General features: G+C 39.5%; 1 protein-coding gene across 10 annotated transcripts in view; it reads right to left on the reverse strand.

The window, feature by feature from the left end:
* Positions 1-19,666, reverse strand: part of ANKRD44 (ankyrin repeat domain 44) — a 329,152-nt gene that overhangs the window by 98,275 nt on the left and 211,211 nt on the right. For 3 of the 10 annotated variants that reach the window (XM_086719206.1, XM_086719208.1, XM_086719201.1), the window contains exons 11-16: positions 12,696-12,778; positions 11,488-11,605; positions 9,415-9,483; positions 7,646-7,786; positions 5,887-5,967; positions 1,709-1,820 (exon numbers count right to left, since the gene is read on the reverse strand). In XM_086719206.1, the coding sequence (XP_086575332.1) occupies positions 1,709-1,820; positions 5,887-5,967; positions 7,646-7,786; positions 9,415-9,483; positions 11,488-11,605; positions 12,696-12,778 (604 nt within the window). Of the gene's footprint in view, positions 1-1,708; positions 1,821-5,886; positions 5,971-7,645; positions 7,787-9,414; positions 9,484-11,487; positions 11,606-12,695; positions 12,779-19,666 lie in introns of all 10 variants that reach the window. The other 7 variants (XM_086719211.1, XM_086719205.1, XM_086719204.1 and 4 more) reach the window with 3 other exon arrangements.

Genomic DNA, 19,666 nt, shown 5'->3' on the forward strand with positions numbered 1-19,666 from the left:
TAACTGGAAGGGGAGCTATAACAGAATCAGGAGTAGGGGGAAAATGACACCTTCAAGGTCAAACAAGGAAGTCTTCAGAAACCACAAGAACCTCAGGAAAGGAGACTTAGAAGTCTTCAAGAATGATGATGGTAGATATAATTCACCAATAAATGCCACACCTACCAACACCAGAATAATCACCTCTCTATTTTCAAATGTTTATGAACATTTCCCCACATTCACGGTTAAGAGAAATATAGTAAGAATGACCCTAAGTGGAACCACTTAAATCTGGCAGCAAGGTCAAAGGTAAAGGAACCAGCTAGAACATCATTCAGTCATTTCTATGGAGGCACTGACACAACTGCTTGCTGGCTTTCCGCCTCAGGCCTTCCTTAATAGATTGTGCAGTTGATAAAGTACAAGTGTTTTCTCAAACATATCTCCCCAATAACTCTGAAAAGTAGGACTACTCCATTTATTTATGTATTTATTTAATTAAAAAAACGTTTATTTGTTTTTGAAGGAGAGAGAGAGACAGAACATGAGCAGGGAGGGGCAGAGAGAGGGAGGAAGACACAGAATCCAAAGCAGGCTCCAGGTTCCAAGCTGTCAGCCCAGAGCCCGATGTAGGGCTCGAACTCACAAACTGGGAGATCATGACCTGAGCTGAAGTTGGTTGCTTAACCGACTGAGCCACCCAGTCTCCCCAGGACTACTCCTTTTAAAAAGACAAGGAAAAGACTTGGAGTCCACTGAGGAAGGTGGCACCTACCAACGGACCAAAGATAGTGAGTTTGGGATGCCCCATGCGTCCTAGTGAAGCTGACCCATGGGCGATGCTCAGGAGATGACAAATGGTGGCCGGCAGCCAGGATTTAACCACAAATCTGTAGGTTTTCTTCCTGGTCCACCCAGTGTTTTTGAAATAGGAAATTTCACATAAAAAGTCTACATTTCTAGCTTTCCTTGAAACACTGAAGTTCATCCCTGAGTATGAATTACCACCTGATCTCACCCACTGGAGCTGACTGGCTGTTTCTCCCTTTAGACATAACATGTCCTACTGGCCACAGTCCCCACTGCTCCCTATTGCTCTACACCTGGGCTCACTTCACTGGCTTACTTTCCATTTCTGTCCCTGTGGTCATTTAAGTTTGTGTCTGATGACCTATACCAGTGGAAGAATTTCTGACTCCAAAACCCCAGGTGTTTTTCGATAGCTGCAGGTTTGAAATTTGGGGCAGTTTGGAAATTCCAATAAATTTTGCTGTTGAGCCCTTGTCAATTTCTCTCTCTAGACTACAGATGTGGGACCACGACAAACCCATATGCCTAGCAGCTATCTAAGTCATCTTACAACACATAGGGTGATAAGTGTGACTGGAAATATATACTGAACCTTTTTGATACATCCAAATTATCTTTAAAATACAAACTGTCCATACAGAGGTCTAACATTCCTAGTCCAAGTTAATATGGAAAAGCAGTAGCTGTGAGATTAGGATGCACAGAAATGAAACAATGAGATCTACCTGTTGTAAAGTAAACATATAATCATTTACCACAGAATATCTTCAAGGTGATTTCTAGTGGGGACTTAATTAGGCAGTGAGGGCATTTGTGAGAGATTAAGACCAGCATTTTCAGGGTTGGGTCTGTGTGTGGTGTGGTGTGTGTGTGTGTGTGTGTGTTAGAGGAAACAAAACAAGACAGAACAGCTTACCAATTCCAGACATTGTCTGTGGCCATAGGCAGCAGCATAATGTATGCTATTGTAACCTTCTTTGTCCCGGATAGATGGGTTTGCATCATTTTGAAGCAGAAACTCTAGACATCTGCAAGTATAAAAATGGGGTGTTATTTTAGAAAACATCTCTAGAGTAAAAGTTATAATTAATGTAAATATTCTCCTATTATAAATGTTCCACAAAGCACTTTGTGAATTTAAGTGTTTCTTTAAAAGTCCTACAGGAACGGGGTGCCTGGGTGGCTCAGTCGGTTATGCTTCTAACTCTTGATCTTGACTCAGGCCATGATCTCACAGTTCATGAGTTTGAGCCCTGCACTGTCAGTGCAGAGCCTGCTTGGGATTCCATCTCTCCCCCTCTCTGTTCCCCCCTCTCTCTCTCTCAAAATAAATAAACTTTTAAAAATATCCTACAGCAATGAAGGTTTATGTATTAAAAGTTTTACTTGTTCGTGTTTTCTGTATCCATCTTTACTTCAGCTTAAAATAGCCATTCTAGAATTCAGGAAAAGCTTTAGGAACAAGAGGGTAGTTAAGTACCGTCCCCCACCTCAATTTATTGAAAGTACTATCCCCTCCTCACTGAGTTGTTTTAATGTCATTATCAATTATTGCGTATTTATCCACACATGGGCTCATTTCTGGACTCTGTTCTGTTACAATAATCCATTTGTCTCTTCCTGCATTGATGTTTGGTTTTGTTTTTATAGTTTGCATACAATTTTATATTAGTTTCAGGTGTACAACATTGTGATTCAGCAATTCTATACATTATGCTGTGCTCACCACAGCAAGTGTAGCTGCCGTCTGTCACCAATGTTACTACAATATTATTGATTCCCTGTGCTGCACTTTTCATCTCCATGACTTATTTATTTTACAACTGGAAATTTGTATCTCTAATCCCCTTTACCTATTTTGCCCATTCTTCTGCCCCTATGCTCTGGCAACCACCAGTTTGTTCTCTGTACTTATGAGTCTGTGGTCTGTGTCTGGTTATGTTTGTTTGTTCACCTGTTTTGTTGTTTCAATTCCACACATAAGTGAAATTATGTGATATTTGTCTTTCTCTGACTTACTTCACTTAGCATAATAAAGAATAATTAAGTCTCTTTTTCCTTTTCACCTTAAAGTACAGAACCTGTCTGTCATCAGGATTACTGAGTAATGAGTTTTTGAGTTCCACGTTCAAAAGATGAGCTCTCAAGTGTAACAAAGAAGTGGTCAGGCCATTACAGCAAGAGAGAGGGATCTACTTTTAACCTTGCTATTGGAGACTACCATCAATCCAAAGGTTAGAAAATGAAAATTAGGAAGAATAAGAAATTAACAACAGCAAAAGAACTTAAGAATCGCCCAAATAATAAAAAGATTAAAGGAGCGGGCAAACACTTAAAAAATATAAAAGATTAACTCAGTAACCACATCTGAAGAAAGATGCTTAAATTGCATCATTATGTATAGACTAGAACAAAATAATTAATAATAAACTTAGAAAGCCTTTTCGGAAAGAATTATAATTTTTCTAAAAGAGCCACAATCTTTACAATGGGTTGGAGGTAGGGGTGTGATGTGGCTCCGACTTGGCTGAAATGCCCCAAAGCCCAGGACACAAGTGCCGGGGGATGTAGGAATTCTGTTCAAGGTCTTCTGGTCAAAGAGGGAATAAGCAGTCAGGAAGCACCACTCCATAATTTCAGTTTTATATCCGTGGCAGTGGGACAAATGTGTCCTCTACAAGGTCAAGCTGATTCAATTTCATACTCAAATCAAAATTCTCAAATGCTCAAATTATACTTACATCAAAATATGCAATGGAAGCATGTGCATTAAATAAGACCATCCAAGGGAAAATGCCTATTGTTTCCTCAAACACTTTATTTTTGGTTCTAATTTTTTTAAAGTTTTTATTTTAATTCCAGTTAGTTCACATACCATGTTATATTAATTTCAGGTGTACAATACAATAATTCAACACTTCCATACATCATCCTGTGACTCAAACACTTACCTATCTTTTGGCATAAGGCAAAAGGAGTAAATAAGTCACACATAGAGACGATTAACACAGATATTTTAATTTCTAGAAAAACTGATAAAAGACACAAATTTTTTACACCAAATATCTACAAGTTACCTGATTTATCCACCAAATGCTCCATAATAAATCAAACTATTATTGGAGTTCTGATATCATTCTGTCTTTGGTGATTTGTACCTTAAAAGGAAGTCTTTTTTTATTTTGGCAATTAAATGTCCATGGACAGGATCCCAGGTATGACTCATTTTAAATAGAATTTGGCTCTTGAAATAAAATCATTCAATAGGAAAAGGGTTCTAGTGGATTCACAACCCCCAGATCCTGAAAGAGTCACATTGTAAAAAACCAGTTGGCGGATTTAATACGTAATTCGGAAAACACTTGGAATTGCTCCCAAAGTGTCATTTACCCCAGGATATAGCTGAACTATACTACCAGCAGTGTGATTTGAAAAGACAACAGCACTGTAGAATTTGAATATTCTCCATATCGTTTCCAAGGGAAAATACATTCCACTTTTTTTTTTAAATTTTTTTTAACGTTTATTTATTTTTGAGACAGAGACAGAGCATGAACGGGGGAGGGTCAGAGAGAGGGAGACACAGAACCGGAAGCAGGCTCCAGGCTCTGAGCCATCAGCCCAGAGCCTGATGCGGGGCTCGAACTCACAGACCATGAGATCGTGACCTGAGCCGAAGTCGGACGCTCAACCGACTGAGCCACCCAGGCGCCCCAATACATTCCAGTTTTAACTGGGGATGCTTATCTCTTCTCCTCCCAGGGCTGTGGCTACCACTTTGGGCACCTGCGCTGCAAAATCAAGACCTGCACATTAAGTCAGAGATGTATCTGGATGAGAGATGTAGCCTCTCTGCTCGGAAGAGCTCTCAGGAAGCCTGGTTCCCTGCCTCCCCTGCCTGTCCTGCTTTTTCCCTCTCCATCAGCCGTAAGAGGGTAAGAGGGCTGTTCTTGGCACGATTTCACTGGAGAAGGGGGCGCTGGCTGATGTGGCTTAAAATTCTACAGTCTTTGAATATCATTAAGTTTGGAATATTAGGGCAAAACCTTGGTCATTCTACTTTACTCATGGCTATGTTTCCTGTCCCCACCCCAGTAACAGCCCAAGTTACATCCCACAACCTGTATCAGGGCCACACTTTCTAACTTCTCTTCCACAATAGTCTGGACCTGGGAGGACAGCCCAGTGGACAGTGGGAAGACCCTAGAGGGGACACAAGCCTTCAGGTCACAAAGAAATTGGTTCTTCTGACAACTGGAGAAGAGAATAAACAAGTTAGGAACTGTGTGGGTGCAGACTCTTAAGAGAACTGTATCCACTAGTTTCAAGGAGGCGGGACACAAAGTGTGGGCAGCAATCATTCCTTTGTTCAGCTGTTTAACAAACAGTCACTGAACACCAGCGACACGCTGGCTACTGCACTGAGCAGAGCACAACCTTCACACTCTGCTTTGTTGCACAAGGACTCTCAGAGGATGAGGCATTACAGCTTCCTGTGCATCAACCCCCCTGGGTGATGGCAGGGACTCTGGCCCTTGTCACAGTACTAGCTAAGTCTCTGTCAGAAGCCAGAGAGAGAGGTGGGATGAGGTGGGGCAGGAGAAGTTGTGGGAAAGAGTGAAGGACTGTTTGTGAGCTGATGTTTGTGGGTTGGGGAGGGGAGGGAGAACACAACCACAGTATTGCACGCTGAAATTTCAAAACATTTATTTATAGAACCTGGTAAATAGTTACCCCCAGGTCATTAAAGGAGAGCCGATGGCCTGAGAGGAGGCTTAATGTGTCCCCTGAGGCATATGATGCATGGCAGTCAAAAATGATATTTAAGACACCTGTTCCTAAAAACTACTGACCAATCACAGTGATGGTCTTGGCAAAGGGTTCAATTTTAGGAAGAGTTCCTTGTGTAAAAATAACATAATTAAGGGATATATTAAAAGAACCATTTCCTCTTCACTAAAGACAAGCCCATATCGCTTCCTCAATATCCCAAATCAAACCCTAGAATAGCAAGGGCTGCCCTACGTGACAACCCAGAAAAGCAGACAAGCATCAGTAATTACAACTTGTGCTTTAAGCTGAGAAGAAACTTACAATGCGGCTTCCTTTTCCTTCAGCTCTCTGGCTCTTTCAAGTTCTTCTGAATTTTCATGGGCATTTCCTAAGATAGTCTTACTTCTCAACATAAGGGAAAGAAAAAAAATTACAATTATTTGTTTTAATGGCAAAGCTGCTAGTGATTTTGGTACAACTTCTATCTCAACAACTTCTCCCCCAACCCAAAAGAAATAAGCACTCCTGATTTTCACTGAGGATCTACGTGGTTCTCTTAAAGGCCATCCAGTAAATCTATTCTCTCCCAAGAAACCCAACTGAGAACATAACTTTCCTAGAATTTCCACCCTGGTTTCAGTGAGTAAGACAACAATCAAGTCGTCCTCCCCTCTATAAATATCCTAAACTCCCCAAGTAAATAGGAGGCAATTTAGCTTAGACCTTCCTGACGACTCCCACCACATTCCTTGTTGCCTCCTTGTCAATTCAGCATCTCACTTATCCAGGAATGGGGTTCTAGTCACTCTTCAACTGACAGAGAAATTCTTCATCACATAGGATTCCTTTCTCAGCTTTAACATTGAAGGGTACTTGCTCCCACATTCTTTTCTGAGTGAGCAGCATAGAGCCTGCTATGTAGTAACGTCTCAATAAATGTTTGTCGAATTAATAACCTATGGGTCTACGGGATCCAGAGTGTAGGGACATCAGATTTGCCAATATTATGTAAACATAAAAAGAAAAATAGTGTTTCCCAAACTGGAAATATGGATTATAATCCATTATGGAATTATGAAATTAATTTAGTAGACTGCAGTAATTAGGGTTTTTTTTAACAAGATAAAAGAGAAAATATCAGAATCATCACACATAGTAAAAGTAAATATGGTTTTATGAAATTCTGCCTCCTTTTTACACACACACACACACACACACACACACATCTACATAGACATATAGGTATTTAAAACCTATATATTTGAGTACATATACTGGGTCATGACATCAAATGTATTTCTTACCGTGGGTCACTGTGTAAAATATTTAAAAGCCACTGATGTATACGAATAGAATTTAGCACTGACCCAGAATCAATTCCGTAACACAGAGTGGCAAGTAAGTCAATAGTTCTCCAAACAGGGTCACCAAAAAGCATTCCTCTGAAGGAGGCCCTGGTCCTCAAGTCTTTGAGAACAATCTCATAAGCTGTGGGCACCTCTCACACCATTTCACCTGACCTGGTTCACTTCTGCTTTTCATCCCTGGACACCTAGAATCCAAACATCTCCAGGGCTTCCAGCTTCCTCTCTCCAGCTCCTGATAGAGCATTCTTGCCCAGGTTTGGAAAGAGTGCCAATTTTACACATACCAACGCTGGATTTGAAGGCTATTGGGATTATACATGGATGGATATTTTTGACATGTGATGTATTTATTAGCGAATGTAAGTTTGAGAGCCAATGAAGCATTTAAGTGGTGATGATGGCAACTGCAGTATATGACAAAATAAATCACAGCTGATCTCGAATGAACTGAAAACATGGGCTTGACAGCTCCACTTGGCATTCAACCCAAAGACGAGAGAAGAGAAATAATTGGGCAGTGACACGTAATAATCAAACATAAAGAGAGCAGAATGGGAAGACTGGGATTAGGGATGAGGCAATTCTAACTCCTCTGGCCCTGGATGAGGGAGATTCTTCACTCACAGTTTCCATGAGGCAGTATGAAGAAAACTGAGTAAACCCTCCCCCTGTAGCCATACCCCCAAAGTAAATTTGAGCAAGGCTGTTTTTACTTTCTATCCATGTCTGATGCAGCAGCATAGTGCAAAGCTGTCCGTCCCCAGTCATCTGTTTCATTAACGTTGGCCCCTGTGGTCACTAATGTCTCAATACAATGGAAATGACAATTTGCAGCTGCATAGTGCAAAGGCGTCCTGAAAAACAAAGAGCAATTTCTTACTTCATTCAGTCTGAAAAACAGACCTCCCCCCCACCATCATCAGCATTAGCACTGACAGCCTTATTCCTGGGAGTGGGGAAAGCTCTTCAGCTCTCAGAGTGTGGATGCCAAGGGACATGCCTTCATTTGAATTTATACATTGGAGCTGAGGATACAAAGACAGTGGCTTCAGACACGGCCACCTACCTGAGGATCTATCCTTTCTTTCCATTCTTAGTGCCTATCCTGGTTCAGATCTACATTACTGCTCTTTCAGACTATTACAATACCATCCCTATTGGCCTCCTTAGCTCTAATCAAATTTCTATCTATTTCTAATTGGTATGAATGAAGAACTGGATTTTCTAAGGTCCAATACCCACATACGACATCCTGTTCTAAAGCCATCGGTCCTCTCCACTGAGCAAAGCCTTGATTCCTTAGTCTGGAATGGAAGACCTCCCCAAGCTGGGCCCAAACTACCTTTATAAAGTATCTGTCTCTCCCCTGGATGCACCCATTACTACAAGCCCCTTGGGGGTAGGGATGTAGGTTAATGGGAAGAACAATGCCCATGAGCTATACCAAACGACATCCCCTCTCTGGGCCTGGGCTTGCTCACCCTTGCTTCAATAAGGACCTGTGAGCAGCTGTCCCCTAACATCTATTCTAGTCTAAAATTCCTAGAATTTTACATGCACATGTAAATTTATTACATGTATAACTCATTTAGTTTCTCCAAGCCACTTTTATTCATCTATTAGAAAAGGATAATAAGCATCCCCATATATCTCATAGAGAGACCATGAAAAACCAAATGGGTAATATATAAGAAACACATGCACCTTATAAAGAGTAAGGCATTGCAGAAACATGAAGCAATTTATTTTATATTACTTATTTTTAGTCCCCAATTATTTAACAGTTTATCTGGTGTGCCTAGCCAATATTTAGGGTATAATAATCAAATGAATTACTTTATATCAAAGTGAATAACTTTACTTCAAGAACTATTGATTAATTTTCAAGTACCACTCTTTTATATTTTCAAGTCAATGTATGGGCTCTTTTACTAGTTGACTTTCTCCTCTTTCATCCCCCCAAAAGTAAATTATAAGTATTTTACAAGATCCAGTCCTGTTCCTCAGGAGAGCCATGGACAGGTAAGAGGAGAGACAAAACAGAGAGTCCACTAGAACAGTGTGATATGTGCTTCAGTTGTGAAGTATGGAGGGTATCAGGGGAAGGGGAGGGAGGTGTTACTTAACCTAAGTCTGGAAGGGTGGGTAGGAGTACCATAGGTAGGTTGGTAAGAGAAGAAATCTGTAGCAACTCCAAGAGCCAGGGTGCATGTGGAGAGGAGGGGTAGAGAGATGCATGGAAAAAAAAAAAACTGGAAGAAGACACAACTGACATTTCTAAACAGAGCTGTGAGAGGAGATGCCTTCCTGGGGGCTTGTGCCTGCTTTGTTGTATTTCACTACAAAAAGGGATTTCCTTCTGAGGACAGAATCTCCCCAGCTAGCTTCCCTGTTTACCATTTCAGTATAACATGATTTCCAGATGGATTGCTCCCCACTCCTTTTACTTAGGCACTTGAAGCAGAGTTCCCTGTTTACATACCTCCCACACTTGTCCTTTTTATGGAAATCTGCTCCGCTGCTCTGCAAGAGTTTTATACATTCCACGTTACTAGAAAGACAGGGAAAACATTATTAAGATGGTAGACGTCAATTGCTGGGCTACCTTCAGAAAGAGCTGTTTTTGGTGAAGTGTGGGCCAAGATGAAATGATAGTTCCAGCTTTGAATTCTGCTAACACAAAAACAACGTGAACATATGAGGAAGGTAATATTGCAAGGATCTAAAGTTCCTGGAATTCCTTTTTCCATAAATCAACGCATGGAAGAGCCTGATGGAACATTTTCAATTCCATGACCAAGGTATTTAATTTTTACATGGTTATTATTACATGATTAAACATTTAAGTGATGGTTTCATCATTTATCCTAAAATTCTCTTTCAAAAGCATCAAGGGTTTGGGAAATAACCCCTTAAACATATGATGATTTTGCATCACCTTTAAACAATGAGCCAGAATGGAGAAGCGTTACCTTTTATCACAGCAGAATGAATTCACTGTGATAATCGTTTTCAACCCAGACTCTCCATAATGGAAAATAAAACAGCTGCATTTCCCTGTCTTTGTAATATAGGTAAATAAATGTGCAAAAAATAAAAGGCCAAAAGTGATGTAATGGAGCATAGTGATCTTCCAAAGCTTCTTTGTCATTTGCAGAAGCAATAAATCATATTTAGTAAAGAAAAAAGGACCCACTGAAGTGAATTTTCCTATTGAAGGGCATGTAGCTGAATATTAATTCTACTAGGAATTTCAGATATGAATCCAGAATGGTGTGTTTCCACTTTCCGTGTAGGTCTCATATTTTTTTCAAATGTCAGCATAAAAAGAGACAATCATCCATTATTGTTTTAAACTTGGAATGCTGAGAAGTAGTCTCAGATTTACTATTTTATTATCATTTAAGTATGAAAAATGATCTCATTAATGATGACCCTGAGCAGGGTGCCCCCCCCATCCACCCTTTGTAGTCACCTCTCTCAGAGAACTAGCTGTTTTTGTCATCAAATATAAGAACTTTCTGAGACCATTATGTGTCTGTGTAGCGTGCCCGTTGATAGGAGGCACCTGTCTCTTACTGAATGAACCCAAAGGATCAAGGGCAGAGGCAGATCTAGTTGTGTGGCTCATGAGACTCATTTGGGGAGAGGAGTTGGGTAGAGGGAGATTCATTTAAAAAATAATACATAACTATGAATATAAAACTAAATAACAAGATTTTGGAAGGGACCCATGCAAATAAAGGCCCTGAAGTTTCACAGTCAACCCACCTCTGATAAAGAGGTAATACCTTTGATAATGTACAGATGACAAATGGGGAGGTATTGCTTCTCCTTAAGGACAAGAAACTTGATTAAGAACTAACACCTTACCCAAACAAGGTCATCTGAGAGAGGCCATGTTTGGTCAATATATGGTCATATATCAATAACATATTGATCAGAGGCTTAATTTCACCACTGATATGAAGAAGAGTACCTGATTAAAACATGCTCTCTACAACTTAAAAAAAAAAAAGGCAAGGATTAAGTCATTTCTTGCCTATCCTTTGGGTTTTCTTGACCTTTGTTCACATTTAACCATTTAAGTACTTAAAAATCAGCTTTGAAATAAGGACAAAAATATCTGCAAATAAACACGAACTAATTCAATCTTGGATTCCCTTGCGCATCATCCATCTACTAGCAACAACAAAAAAAGAAAAACTTAGGAACAAATCTCAAATTATTTTCTTTTGGTAGAGTATCAGCTAGATACACATTCTATAAGGCTTGAAGACCTACAATTTAAAAAAAAATAAGGAAAAGGAAGAGAATGGAAAACACAAGAAAAATGATTTTCTATATGAGATGGGCCAACAATTTTTCTTTAGAAGAACAAACGTACAATTAATCTGCAAGTGCAATAGTGATAATGATATTTGGTGTTGGTAGAAATGATTCTTTACCCATCTTACTACAGAAATTGACTTTGATTCACAGACAACTTGAGTCAATGAAGATAAATTAGAGGAGTTAAGTCATGAAATAACAACTGAAATTGCTAACTACTCACCCTCCTGCAGCGGCAGCATGAAGGCACGTTCTTCCAAATTTATCTGGGGTGTCTATTTCAAAGCCTGCAGACAGCACGTGCTCATTACTAAACAAGGATACTATGCTATACTTTTGTCCTAGTTAAACCACAAGAAACATTGCAGAGACAGAAAAATCAGTTAGTAGAAAAACCAGAATGCAAGCAATTGTAGTCAGAAAGAGGTTGTCATGGAAACGAATGGTAACTGCTCAAGCTTGGCAATTTTATAGGAAGAACCGTGAAGTCTAGAAGAATTTATTTTCACATTCAGCCCTGGGTGAACCACAGCCCCATATTTCAATCCCAGGGTAGAAATTTATGAAACCAATTTGAGATAAGTAGGGCAATAGACAGGCAGACAGAACACATGGAGAAAACATGGACAGCAAAGGAGTAATCTTAACATGCTGGAGTAGATATTTTCTTATGTGTATTATTAGCTTTCAGTTGGTTTAAGATCTGGGAAACATGCTTTCATGCAGGGATTATTTTTAAACATGCCAAAAGCAGTGAAAGCAGAATCAACCATAGGTAAAGCACTTAAAAGGAAAAAAATGCCTCTGGGATGTCTGTTGAATTAATTCATAAACAATCTTTGCCTTGCAGACCTCTATCACCTTTGAAAGCCAGGAACTTCTTAATACATGGAGGTTGGCAGAAGCAGTGATAAGAAAGATTAGCAAAGCTCCAAACCAGAAAGAATTTCTTGGTTCTAAACAGTCCCATACTTAAAAAAATAAAAATTAAACATAGGTGAAGGGGATCGAACTGTAGTGATTTTTCAGAGGCCACAGAATGGGGAGGTAACATGACATTTCTACTGTCAAAATGTGGGGAATTGCCCTTTTTCCTTTGTTGAAAAGATTCACTGTTAAATCCGCCATTTTCAGCCTCGAAGGTGTTTTTTCTGATTACAACAAACTTCCGGTAAGCTACAGCCATCCCTTCCTGCCTCTCACTCTGGATCACCCAAGCTTTAACTTGAAAAACAGACAAGGCTCTCACTCTGGGGCAGGAATACGGACACTCAAACAGTAACAGCACCAAGTACTGCTGGGAGCTGTCCCCAGACCAGGTCAGGAATATCATGAAGTGCAGGCAGCCACTTACTCTAATCAGACACCTAGAGCCGTCTGGCTCATTTACAGGACACATTAAGCCTCATCTGTGGTAATGGGGTTACTTACCCGATGATAGCAGCTTTCTGCAGCAGTCAGAGTGAGCATTTAGGGCAGCTAAATGTAAGGGGAACATGCTATGGATTCCACACCTGAGGAGGAAAAGAACGGAGCAGCTCAACGGTAACAGATCTCAAGATACATGCAGAAGAACAACAACCTTTCTAGAAGTTCTCTGATGAAAATGAAATCCACAACACCTCGCTTACGGACTCTTGCCTGAAATAATTTTATAATTCTTTCACTCAGACAGGAATTGTGCAATCATTTTCTTAAAATAATAAAATCCTAAACCCAGAACAGAATTAAAAAGCCCTAACAACACGGAATGTATAACTTCTTTTCTTTTTAATTAAAAAAAATTTTTTTAATGTTTATTTATTTTTGAGAGCAAGAGAGACAGCATGAGGGGTGGAGGGGCAGAGACAGAGAGAGGGAGACACGGAATCTGAGGCAGCTCCAGGCTCTGAGCTGTCAGGATAGAGCCCAAAGCAGAGCTTGAACACACGAACTGTGAGATCATGATCTACTGAGCCACGCAGGTGCCCCGAGGAATGTATGTCTTCAAGAAAATATTCCCCATAAATGGTGACTCTACACTGAGAATTAATTTACCTTTTTTTTTTTCAGCTTAGCAATTTTATGTCAGCAACCTGTTTTACTCAGCAACCTGTTCTATTCCTTGAATTGATGAATAAATACTATTGACTCATTATGTGCTAAGCACTTTCCTAAGAATTAATAATGACTATATTATTGAAAATAAAACTTTGGATGAGAATAAAAACTAATGTTTACCTTTTGCAGGTGCAATGTCATCTTCCTAATAAACTTTTATATTGCACATTAACCCACATCAGGACACGAGTCATGAAAATGTGCTGAAGCAGTAAACATTATCTTGCATACATTTCATCAATCTAGCGTATTTTCCCTAACAGTATTACAGAAAGAATCTAGAAAAGGACTTTTTGGACTGATACTCCACCATAAAACAGTCCCCAGGATGATCCCTTAAGGGATCGGCAGCCTTCTGATGGCAGTGCTTTTTGCTTTCAGAATCAAATCCTCCTCTTGCCCATCACCTCTCCTCGAACAAGGACCCAAAGCCGTGTGCGGAACTGTAGTTCCTAACAAACAGCATCATCAGGAGTTTCCTGTGTACTTATAAGCATTTATAATGTTAGTGTTCACTTCTCAGAGCATCTTGTTATAGTCAAATACTGTATTTCAGATTTTGTAAATCCTCTGCATAACACTAGTATATATACTTACACCTGCAGTATTAATGACCTAAGTTTCTTCTCTGCCACAAAGTTGCCGTTTTCAGATTCTACACTGCGTTAAAAACCACATACAGTTTGAATTTGTTAGGTTTCAGATACATGAATTTTATTTGCTATCCTAAAAGCTATTATGATGTGTGTGAATGTGTGAAAGTATCTACATATTCACAGATATTTCATGGTATGCAGTGTTTTGCCAAATCTGAGTTTGCCAGCAATTAACCACCTCTCTCTTTCCATCAAAACTTCTCTCTGCATATCGGTGTTTTTGTTCAGTCTTCCCTCTGTTCGTTTCTCTTTCCCTATATGGAGATTTCCAACCCAGTGTATATAATAGCTGGCATCCATCAAGAGATGCAATTTGCTTGTCTTCTGGGCAGTGTCATGTGGAGGAGAACTGCTTGTAATTGCCTCTCTCATCATTTACAAAAAAAATTCTGAAAAGCAATTGCACCAGTGACAACCTTGATGCTCATGGAAAGGAAGAGTGAGTTGGGGGATGGGAGGGAAGCCTTTCTATCTATGCTGCTATTTAAATTGTTCCCTCTTGATTCCAGTGAAACATAGTAATTTTGTAAAATGTCTAACATGCTTTAAAAACACCTTACTAAATGGAATTTTAAGCCAACGAGACTTTACCTACCCATTTTTGTTTGTTTAGGGCAAGTAAGGCAAAAATATATGATTATATGAATATCTCTGGATATTTTCAAGAGAACAACAATATTTTCTAGGATGGTTTCAAGTTCCTGAAAGAATGTGCCTGAAATTAGATTGGATCTCTCAAGATTTCTTTGATCCTTTCCTCATTCGTTAAAAATAATTTTAAGAGGCACCTGGGTGGCTCAGTTGGTTAAACATCTGACTTCTGCTCAGGTCATGATCTCACAGTTCGTGAGTTCAAGCCCCATGTCGGGCTCTATGCTGACAGCTCAGAGCCTGGAGCCTGCTTCAGATTCTGTGCCTCCCTCTCTCTCCGTCCCTCCCCTGCTCACAGTCTGTCTCTCTCTCTCTCTCAAAAATAAATAAACATTAAAAAATAATTTTAAGGGGCGCCTGGGTGGCGCAGTCGGTTAAGCGTCCGACTTCAGCCAGGTCACAATCTCACGGTCCAGGAGTTCGAGCCCCGCGTCAGGCTCTGGGCTGATGGCTCAGAGCCTGGAGCCTGTTTCCGATTCTGTGTCTCCCTCTCTCTCTGCCCCTCCCCCGTTCATGCTCTGTCTCTCTCTGTCCCAAAAATAAATAAACGTTGAAAAAAAAATTAAAAAAAAAAAGAAAAAAAAATAATTTTAATAAAAATATATAAACGTGTACAAATATATGTAAAATATAAATATATTAAAATTTTATATATTAAACACATATATATATACATACATATGCACACACATATGTATATATGCAATAAAATATATATTTTTAAGGATACAAAAAGTATGTATCTTTCATTTTTTTTTTCAACATTTATTTATTTTTTTGGGGACAGAGAGAGACAGAGCATGAACGGGGGAGGGTCAGAGAGAGGGAGACACAGAATCGGAAACAGGCTCCAGGCTCTGAGCCATCAGCCCAGAGCCTGATGCGGGGCTCGAACTCACAGACCGCGAGATCGTGACCTGGCTGAAGTCGGACGCTTAACCGACTGCGCCACCCAGGCGCCCCAAAGTATATATCTTTATATACAATAATACAAGCAAATGCACTGGAGAAAATAGCATCAATACCTATAAGAAACCAATTAGGAAAACATAAAAAGTGTAAATGATAGTATAACAGCAATAGTATTGTAACATATTCCATACACTTCATCATTGTTTTCAGATAATTCATCATACTCTACATTAGCTAATTCTTTTTTTCCTGCTACTTGTAAACTTGAGAAGATAAAGGAGGTAGAACCATTCTAAAAGATCTAGCAAAAATTCTATTTGGTATATGTTTTTTATTCCATAGTTAATAAAAAATCACTACCTCAATTAAGTTTTGAAAACATATTAATTTAGACTCAAGTATTATTGGCAAATATTAGGCCAAGATTGGAAAGAGAATAAAAATTAAATTCATAATCTCTGAATCACTTTAGAAATGATTCATGCATTTCAAAATAAAATTATTCCTTTACTGTTATAAAGTAAGACTACTTGTAAGGAAAGGCCATAAAACCTTTGGCAGGAAAATTAGGGTTTGGCTGCCTTAGTCAAATAAGAAGCATCATCTTACTTCATCAGGTATACATCAAAGAAGATCAAGAAATAAAGATGTCAGATAACCGTAAACTTAACAATGCATAAATTGCAGGAGAGAGGAGACCAATTCTACCTAAAATGCTACATTTATTTGACCAGTCATAAAATTAATGAGATACATTTGTATTAGCTATTTCTTTTCTTTCTTTTTTTTTTTTTTCATGTTTTTATTTATTTTTGAGAGAGAGAGAGAGCAGGGGAGGGACAGAGAGAGAGCAGGGGAGGGACAGAGAGAGAGAGAGAAGGAGACAAAGAATCCAAAGCAAGCAGCAGGCTCTGAGCTGTCAGCACAACGCCCAATGCGGGGCTCGAACTTGTTAACTGTGAGATCGTGCTCTGAGCTGAAATCGGATACTTAACCAACTGAGCCACCCAGGTACCCCTGTATTAGCTATTTCTAATTTAGCTGTTACCTGTGTCTCCTACCCAGTTACTTCAGAACAAATAAGGTCAGCATAAACTGTAGGGACCTATCAGAAGTAAGGAGAGGGTTCGTGCAGGATTAGAATAAAAGTTCTTTTAAGCTTTTCCCTTGGCATCAGAGAGCTACGGCGGTCACTTCCCACCTCCAGTGCTTTCTAGAACTTTCCCTTTGGCTGTATGCTAAAAAAAAAAAACACTGCGGTTAAGGTGATGGGATCAGAAACCTTGGGTTTGAGTCCTAGTTTTGACACTTGCTAGCTACTGGATCTTTGGGAAGTACACAATGGTTCCCTCATCCAGAAAATAAATAAGATTCCTTCATCCAGAAAATAAATATAATAATAGTGTCAATCTCACAGAACAATTGTAAGGGCTAATTAATAATGCACACCAAGTGCTAAATAAGGGGTCTGGCCATGATAAGCCTTTACCATACAAGTATTGTATTATTGCCCTTGAAATTATTATTAGCTTAGTTGGAAAATTGGCAGTCTATGAGTTTTAAAGTTGTAATCAGGCAATGATTCCTTAAAATCAGGTTTGTGATTCTTTCTTTCTTTCTTAAAATCAGGTTTGTGATTCATTTCCTTTCTTTCTTTCTTTCTTTCTTTCTTTCTTTCTTTCTTTCTTTCTTTCTTTCTTTCTTTCTTTCGGTTTGTAATTCTTTAAAAGCCAAGAATAACTTGTGATCTGCTAGCATTTCTGCTATCTTCCTACATTTCAAAATTCTTTATGATAATTATCTCACAAGTCCCCTAGGGAAGGTGGATTGATTTAGTTTTGCTCACTGAGCAGGTGAGATAAAAACATGTGATGGTTTTTGATCCTCAAATGATTTTATGATTTTTACTCAGCTGATCAACCCAAATCAAAAAATCAGTTTCCTATTAATTTTATCTATGTCATTCCAAGTATTATCATGCACCCCTAAGCTATAGGCATTTGGGTATAACCGGCAACAGTGAGGCCTGGTTCTTGCTGTTTGCAACCTACTGACACTTTTAGTGGTTTCTTTGGAATCAAGACCAAACACTCTAATGTGGCTTACAAGGTCCCTTCAGGGTCAAGGTGTTGCTTAACCAGCCAGTATTCTAGAATCTCAGTGGACTTCTATCCCTTTGTCCTGGAGGAACCAAGGCTCATTCCTGCCCAGGCTTTGTTGGTACATGCAGGTCCCCTCTTGAAATTCATCCTTCTGCCTGGCTTCTTGTAGCCTTTCTCAAACTAGTTAGTGCATCTCTGGAGGCCACTGGAAATACCTTTGGGCTTTCAAGAGTTCTCTGTGGAAATTGTTAAACTCTCTTTTCCTTTTGATGATAACCTAAAGCAAGTGGTATAAAAGCATATTTTGGCTTCCCTCAACAACCACCTTCTTACTACAGACCTCCACCAGATGTCAGCGCCCGAGTGTGTATTTAGGGTCACAGTGCTGCCATGTGGAACTACTGTGATTGGCAGGGGCCAATAAAAACAGAAGAAAGGTGGACTTAATAGACAAATGATGTCTGGACGTGGGAAGGGCCAGTGATAATGCAGTATGCTGAGCCTTCTATATGTACAGAATTTGGCAATAGTTGGCCTTTGTGTTGTGTGATGAGCTCATGGTCCCTCTATTGCGTTTGAAGCCACTGCAAAACCTCTACTCCCACAGCATGTACTGACCTCTAAAGAGTCAGCACCTTGGCCACCAAGACAACTCCATGGAAATGGTGATTGAATTTTGGCAAATTGTGCACTATCATATCGTCCACTACATAGAGGGGCAGCAAGCTTCTTGCTGAGGAGCCTCACCTCCCGATCCAGATGGACAGAGTCTCATTTCCAGCCCCTCACAAGCTCTGTGACCATGGGCAAGTAACTGAACCTCTCTGTGCCTCATTCACTTCACCTATAAGATGGCAATAATCATATCACTTACTCCATGGAGTTGTTGTGGTAATTGAAGGTAATTCCTCCTCAGAGTGGAACTTAGCATGAGTAAGCACTCATGAACGTTTGCTACTACTGTAAGCCTGTTAAAGTTGAGTGCTGTTTGCATGTGTTTTGTAATTTTTTTTTGGATTTATTGATAAAATAGAGTCAAAAGCTTAAGGAGTTTCTATCTAGTCTTACGTTTATACATATTAAAGTAACACTATAATAAAAACAATTTGTCTACACTTAAGATCTGCAGACTCCCATGACCTAACTCATCGCTACACACCTTGCAATCTTCAGTAACCATTGCTCCTTCCGGAAACCCCACCCCCAGCCCTGCCATGTTCCACATATGTTCTGTATCCAGTAGCACCCAGCGATTATTCTGGTATCACACTTTGCATGCATGATTGTAACCGCTTGTTTATTTCTTGCCCCCAGTGGAATTATAAATTCCTTGAGGGCAGGGAATTCTGTAACCCCAGAAACGGACACAGGGGGTTATACTTCACAGACCTTCAACAAACATTTAGTGAGTGAACAGATGCTGGAATCAGTTACCTGTGTAACTGTAATACCCCTAGTTTTGCTGCGGTTGAGGCAGAAAAACACGTGAGAGCATAATCAGTAAGGTGGAAGACAAATTAAAATCCCAGAGAAAAGTGCCCCAAACCTAAAAAACTTAAAGAAGAAAAACCAAAGGGCTTTGACACCACATAAAGTTGCGTGAGCACTGAGTCAAGTTGCAGAAGTGCTCTGACTTGAAATTCAGACAAGGAAAAAGAATACCAAAAACATTCATTTGGCCCTAGAATGAGATTCAAATAAATTCATAAGAAAGTAAGGACCATAGCATTTGTCATATGGAGATCTTTTAAAATACATTTGGTCATATTGTTTGTGAGTGAGGATAGGTTAATTTTCATAAATACGATTTGTTTGTTTTCTTATTTATAGAAGCAAAGTCTTACTTTCCTCCTCTTTAATAAGCTACTCTACATAGATCTACAAGGAGCCCAGAGATCACACAATGATTTTCCAGAGGCCTTTAGCAAAGTTAATCTTCTCCAACACTACCCCCACCTCGCACCTCATTTTGATATTCCCT

This window comes from Puma concolor, chromosome C1 (assembly GCF_028749965.1).
Source record: "Puma concolor isolate L17-30 chromosome C1, mPumCon1.1.hap2, whole genome shotgun sequence".
NCBI lineage: Eukaryota > Metazoa > Chordata > Mammalia > Carnivora > Felidae > Puma > Puma concolor.